The sequence below is a fragment of the Motacilla alba genome, chromosome Z (assembly GCF_015832195.1).
Source record: "Motacilla alba alba isolate MOTALB_02 chromosome Z, Motacilla_alba_V1.0_pri, whole genome shotgun sequence".
NCBI lineage: Eukaryota > Metazoa > Chordata > Aves > Passeriformes > Motacillidae > Motacilla > Motacilla alba.
The window spans coordinates 14,267,553-14,274,981 of record NC_052046.1 but is presented as its reverse complement, the minus strand read 5'-3'; the positions used below and the strand labels follow the sequence as shown (position 1 = coordinate 14,274,981).

Below are 7,429 nucleotides of genomic sequence, written 5' to 3'. Positions count from 1 at the left end.
CCTGAGGTAGACAACAGAAAGTAAATGCCTCAGAAAGAGTTAGCATTTAAGAACCAAATGTCTTGATAATTTCTCACAGAACACAAAATGGAATGAGTAAGTAAAAAGGCAACAGATGCTACTTCCTATGTCATCCTGCAGGGGAAAAAAATGTGGTACAGAGATCTACAGCCAAAGTGCAGTAGCTCCATGGATCAGCTTAACACTTTTCACAGATCAAATTAATCAGGTATAAAGCGTGGCTTATGATATCTCTGAAAAGTTAAAAAAAACAAGTCAGTGTTGCACCAGCAATATGACATGAAAATCATAGCAATACATATAGCACATTGCATTTGTTGGCATATTTTACTTTTTTTCAGGTTTCAAAACTCAGATGTAATTCAATCACATCAAATTATATGGTTCACTAAACTAACATTCAATTATTATTTTGGGAGATGAAATTATAGTGAAAATAAGGATTGTTGATGTTGATTAGAGACTTCCTGTGTTGTGTCTGTGCATCAACAAATCCACCATAAAACTCTTGAAAACTGAAGTTCATTGTTCCATGGTCCATAACAAAAATGAGCTTCTGAGAATGTAAAATCAGAAAGTTAAATGGCTTTTCTTACCCACATCTGTAATATTTTAATAAGGGGAATAGGCAACTGCTAGTTATTACTGCATGAGACAGCTTTAACATCTGCTTGAGCTTTTTATGTTCATTAGCTGTTAGTCCCTTCGGTTAGCGATTTTTTAAAATTATGGCTTAGACTGACCATGTAATAGAATAACTCAATTTCATGCTGTGCTGGAGTTCAACCTCAATCTTCTTTCAGAAGACACTTCTTATTGAGTGTGAAGCCCCTTCAGTCCTTCTTTCCTCCAGTTCCTTTGTTACTTCCTTTCATAGGGAAATGGTTGGATAATAACCAGTTTTATGGGGTTTTGTCAACAAGAGACAGGAAAAAAAATGATCAGGAGACAAACAGGGCCTTTTTCACAGTATCATGTCTAATTGCAAAACATCATACTTAGTAAATGTCATCCTTAGCACATCTAACAGAACTGCATCATGTATAACCTTAATTTAAAGCCATACTTACATGTGAGGTTTGATCTTTACAGCATGACTCCTTTGATTCTCTGATGCACAATTCTTTTCCCCTTTTCTGGCCCATTTTGACTGTCTTATCAAAACAAGTAACAGAATATTTTGCACCTTGTTCACACAATATTATAAAAACAGTTGGAAAATTAGGTTTAACAGCAATTTTCTATATAATTTTTCAATTAAAACTGCTTTGTAGAAATACAGTCTACAGAGTTCAAAAAAGTGTCAAGAGGTGTGAATTCAAAAATTAATGATGTAGAATTTACACAGCCATTTCTTTAATAAGCAAGTGAAAATGGGCATTAACATATAATTTATATATGCTGTGCAGAAAATTGGACTCTGAAGTGCCAGGTTTCAAAGTGATGTAGAGGCTTACATCTGTAGCTTTCCAGCAGCTAGGACAAGGGAAGAGACGCAGAATCTGACTCCATGTTTCAGAAGGCTGGTTTATTATATTAGGATATATATTATATTAAAAATGCCACACTAAAACTATACTAAAAGAACAGAGAGAAAGGAATCATCAGAAGGCAAGACAGGAATAGAATGGAATGAATAACAAAGGCGACTGACCAGAGAGTCTGACCCAGCTGCATCATTAATTTGTTATCAAGTAGAAACACCTAACATGGACTAATCAACGATGCACCTGTTGCATTCCAAAGCAGCAGATAGTCATTGTTTACATTTTGTTTCTGAGGCCCCTCAGCTTCTCAGGAGAAGAAAATCCTGGCAAAAGGATTTTCATAAAATATGTCTGTGACATACATCCAGCCCAGGAGTGTATGGGGTAAAACAAAACTGAAGAACTGTAATTAAAGGAAGAACACAAAACTACCTCTTCATATGTTCAGTTGAAGAACATGATCCCACTCATTCCCAAGGAAAATGTGTCTCCAGGCAAAAGTGAAAAAGACAAAGCAGAATAGTTGTTTCCTCTAATACTTTTTCCTGATCACTGTCTTCCCATTAGCTAACATTCCTTGCTATCATTTCAACTGGAGAAAACACTCTTTCCTTGGAAGTCATTAGGATGATCATCTTGGAATAAGGGCTATAAATTAGTCCCTTAATTTCTCAAGTAATACCTTAAATTAGTATTTTAGGATTGTTTCTGCTGCCAAAAAATCATCTTTTTGAGAACTTAGAGCTTGAAATATTATTAATTCCATTTATGGAAATATTTAATGATGTATTTTCTTCTCAGGAAGAGCCATGTATCACAACAGCCTAACAGCAATGCAATATATCCTCTGGGCAGCTGAAGAGCAATTGGATTATGCAAGCTATCACCATTTGTAATTTGTTTATTCATAAACCACCCCACACTAATCATATTGATGGAACAATACTCATTGCAAGTCTTAGAAATTAGTTTTTGAACTGCCCTTCTTAGGTACAGAACTGAGGACTCAGATCTCCTACTACTCAAGTCCCCTTCTGCAAAGTTTTCCTGCAGAATTTGAAAACTTACACAAAAACTCACACAAAAACTCACATGTGCTGGTAGTGCAAAACACTCTTGATCTTGTGTGTTTCTGTGAATTTAAATGTTCTGTTTACTTACTACAAATAATTGAGCCTTAGAATGGATGGTTTTTCATGCACTCCACATCTGGAAGACTACCTCAACTGGCACTCTAGAAACAAACCTAGCAAACAAGGCCTTCTGTGCTGAGGATATGAAATCCATTCCTATTTGTTTGAGGATGTTTACTATGGATGACCTCTAATCTAAGTCCTACAGACTAAATGTTCCTTCATGGTGCTAATATATCTTCTAGCTTAGTTTCAAAACCATCCAGGTTTGTGTGCTCCAACAGAGTCCTGCAACAGAATCCAAAACATAGCAAGCAGATAAAACTCCAAATGCTGGGTGTTTTATTCAAACTTAAATACAGAAGCAGGTTCAGTCTCCAGTTTCTCTGTTTGAATGGATCAGAATTACATGCTTGCTGCCTTGTCATTTTGTAAACAGTAAAATTGCCCTACTTACAAGAGATTTCAAAGCAAATTTAACATCACAAAAAAAATTTATACTTCTCAGTACAGAAACTAAGAAGTGTTTTTCTTCAAAATACCATATTTTATAAATTTAATTTCAGATCTAAATAAGTCTCTGGCTCAAGAAGAGTGGAAAAATGATGAAAGATAGTTGGGCTTCAGTTCTGTTTTCAGTCCATCTGCCCCCCACGCATCCCCTCCCTTTCAGCCTCCTCTGATGTTCAATGTGGTTTGTCTAAGATAAGAACACCAGGTGGGTATTGCAGGGGGGACTGGATGCTTACACAGTTAATGCAATCCAGAGATGGGGGAGCACATCAGCCTGCTAAAAGGTATGAAGTGCTGCTGGAGACTGGGACAACTGTGCAAACTGGTCTCCTGAGGTTGCAGGCAATTCCAGTAAAGGATTCTAATTACAGTTGAAAAGGAAATTCCAATTACAATTTTTAAAAAAAATCATTTGTTCCCAACTGGAAAAATTTAACACTGTAACAACAGGGAGGCTGACATCTCCACCAAGAAGTTCAAATGAAAGCCTGTACCAATCTAATCAAATTGGATTTGTTTTCAGCAGGGAAATGGCCCAAATTAGTGGAGCTTTCCAAACTAAATTTCTCTGTAGCTTCAGTACAGTAACAATTTGTATTAAAATAAATAATTTAAAAAAAAAAACCAAACAGCAAGGGTTAAAGTTCTTACTGAGTCATGGACACACACTGCAAACTGCAAAAGCTCCACAGTTGAACAGAGACAAGTGTCCGGCATACTCTCATTCTTGCTGCACTGTTTTGCCATGATCTGATCAGATTGTCATAGCCTGCTTGAGTCAGGCTAGAGCAAACACCTCTTGGGTAATAATAAGAAGCTGGAGATAGGGTAGAGAGGAAAATCTTCAAAGCAGCAGTCAGGCCCACAGGACATAGGCTAGATCTTTACCCTCTGTCACACTACAAACCCACAGGCTCTGTGTACGTACTTCCTTTTTTCCATCAAGAGGAAAGACGGGTTACTTCATGGGCCAACACCAGGCTGCAGCCTCTGGAAGAGACTTCCAGTCTGGGCTTCACCAAAGCTTGAGGAAAACATGAAAGCTGCATGTCAGACTTGTGATATTACTGAACAGACTGTCTGATGGCTAAAATTAATCACTTATCACTCACTTTGAAGGTAGAAACTGAAATCATCACAGCAATCAACTCAACAGTCTTGTATAACTAAGAAACAGTGGAAGCAACACATATTTTGTTCAATCACTCGCAGTTGTCTAATCATTTTCACTCACTAGAAAAGGTAAGTGAAGTTGCTACGGTCAGATGACAGTCATACCTAGAATGAAAAAATGTAAAGAGCCAATGCAATTAGAAAAGAAAAAAGAAAAAAAAAATTTTATTATGATTTCCATTCACTACAGCCTTCAATCTCAACATCCTTTGGTGGCAGCTTGATTCTTTTAACTTTCAAAAGTTATCTTGGACTAGTTAACTACTCAGGAAAAACAACAGAAGAAAACAAACACAGTGATCAACAGAGAAAAATAACTGACTTTTTATTAGCACTTCAGCAATTATCTAGTGTTTCACGGTAAAGCGCATGTTAAAGAGAACCGTGGTACTACTGATCTAAAGAAACAAAATGGGGTTTTTCTCCAAGTACAAATGAAAAGGGGTTCCCCCTTTCCCATCTGCTATTTTTTAAAGAAAAGCTAGATCTTTTATTACCTATATATGAACAGAGACATGATGCATACTGCAGCTGGATACTTCAAGTTTGACAAGATAAAAATTAATGCTTTAGCATGTTAGATCCCTTCAAATCCCCTTTTTTTTAGTTGGGAGGGAGATGGAGAATTAATTCTTTGTCTTCCCTCTTCTCCAATTTCCCTCCTATTTTTATAGACCTGAAGGAAAAGTTGAATACAATGAAATTGAGAAGCCATACACGCTACATTCAAATATAGCTGTCACAGTGTTTTAAATTAAAATTCAATTACAAGCCTTTTCCTGCAGTATACAATATATAAGTGCTTGCATGAAAAATTTTATGTCAAATCATAGAAAAGAGATCTGCAAAAATGATAGATCTGCAGTATATTGGTACATTTTTAATGTATTACCTGTTCAAAATCTGTGTTTTAAGTGATCTTCACATAAAAACAGAGGTAGCCAAGAAGAAATGCTGTATTTTATATGAGGTCTCTTTGCATGGTGTAATAAAAAAATGTTTGTTCTCTTGACCAAGATGGATTAATTTCAAGACTTTCTTCATATTAGTTTGTCTTCTCTAACACAAGGACAGCAATTTCTATTTTGCCTTTTCACCATGAACAGTTGCTATATCATTATGGAAATATGACAAATCCATGTTATTAGGCAAATATTTGAATTTCAGTCAAGGATACTTACTAGAATAAAAACGAAACAGCAATCTATGTCATAATGTAAAATTGCTGGACTTATTATGGAAATTAAACAGTGCTTTTAATTAGATTAGTGAAAAGTCAATCAAAACACTGGATTTTTAGTTTAGTATGTTTCTGTGCTGTCTAAACAATAGCTTATTTATTTAGAAAAAATTCTAATGAACTTCAGCATCTTAAATACAGAAGCATAGAATGGCTTGGGCTGTAAGGGACCTTAACGACCATCCAGGTGCAATTGGAACCCCATGGGCAGGGAACCTTCCATTTGACAAGATTGCTCAGAGCCCCATACAGCCTTCGTCATGAGCAATTCCAGGGATGGAGAATCCGCAGCTTCTCTGGGAACCTGTCTCAGAGCCTCACCATATTCACAGCAAAGAATTTCTTAACATTTAGTCTAAATCTGTCCTCTTAGTTTGAATCCATTCCCCTCTCTCCTGTCACTGCATGTCCATGTGAAAAGTCCTTCTCCTGCCCTCTCTGGGGTCCCTTTTAGGTACTGGAAAGTGCTACAAGGTGTCACTGATGCCTTCTCTGCTCCCTGCTGAGCAGTCCCAGCTCTCTCAGCCTGTGTACACAGCAGAGGTGCTCAGGGCCTGTGATCAGCCTAGTGGCCTCCTCTGGACTTGTTCCAACAGGTCAACATCTTTTTTGTGTTGGGGGCCCCCAGAGCTGAAGACAGCAATCCAGGTGGGATCACACAAGAGCAGAATAGAGAGTGAGAGTTCAAATGTGTTTTTTTCAGCATCACAAGAATATTAAGAAAGCATCACTACTACTAAAGTAGTAAGTACAATCAAAACCTAAGTGAACAAACTGAAACACTGTGGTCCAAATTCTGTGAACAGCATCAGGCATGCAAGACATTCTGCCTGTGCAGAATTGGACTATACTTTTTCTCAGACACTTAAAAAGGCCTCGACTGGAAATTATGGAGAATTTAGCAGCTGCTTAAAATAGGTAAGCAGTGCAAGTAAATGTACATTTCCTTGTCAGACTTGAAGACTACTTGGCAAGTGCCTGATATCCTGTGTTTCATTTAACACAAGTGTGCACCATAAAAAGTGGAACCGTATTTTAAAGAAAAGTAACTTTCCTAAAATGTTCCTGATTCACAGCATCCATACAATCCCCAAAAGAAAAAGAGCATTATGCTTAGATCTCAAATCATGTAGGCATCTATTTCAGAGAATGTCCTGAGTTCGAAGGGACATGCAAGGATTTGCTTCTGCTTGCATCTGTTTGAAATTATTTTTAAGTTTTGATGAAATCAACAGTTGCATTGTCCATACCAGCCAAAAAATAGCTTTGATGATAAGACTGAATACAGTTTTGGCACAGTACTTTTTAGTGAATTTCCATGACAGAAGTACAGACAGTAAGGAGGAGGAAGTCAGTAACTACTTAAAGATGGCCATGAGCTATTAGTTCCTTCTTGTAACAGCACAATATTGACCTTAAAAAAAACCTATTTTCATTCTTTTATGCATTGTCTCATTGGAGATTTAGTTTGAAGGGCTAATCTGCCCATCTTTTTATAAAAGTCTATATCCCCTGACCGAACTACATCTCCTAGGAGTCAATGCAGTCTTCTCCAAAAGCCAGCTGCCTTAGGACATTGAGAGATTCTTCCACCTCTCATTTTCTGTGACCTCTGTGACAAAACTGTAGTCGGAAATATGAGCAGAATATAAATCAGTATTTAGCTTTGGTACGATTCCCTGACTTTGGCCTGCAGGGCATCACAGGTCTTTTTAGCATCTCCCAACAACATGGCAGTATTGGGCTTGTAGAAGATGGGGTTGTCCACCGCTGCATAACCAACTCCCAGGGATCTCTTCATTACAATGACCTGCACATAAAGAGTTCATGTTTGAAACAGCAAAGCACAGCCATCACACTTC

The 7,429-nt window shown here is 37.3% G+C and overlaps 1 protein-coding gene across 4 annotated transcripts in view; it reads right to left on the bottom strand.

The window, feature by feature from the left end:
* Window positions 1–4,627: 4,627 nt before the first annotated feature.
* NNT (nicotinamide nucleotide transhydrogenase) overlaps window positions 4,628–7,429 on the bottom strand; it is a 43,277-nt gene continuing 40,475 nt past the window's right edge. For all 4 annotated transcript variants that reach the window (XM_038123632.1, XM_038123634.1, XM_038123633.1 and 1 more), the window contains one exon: window positions 4,628–7,377. In XM_038123632.1, the coding sequence (XP_037979560.1) occupies window positions 7,228–7,377 (150 nt within the window). In that variant the 3' untranslated portion in view covers window positions 4,628–7,227. The remainder of the gene's footprint in view (window positions 7,378–7,429) is intronic.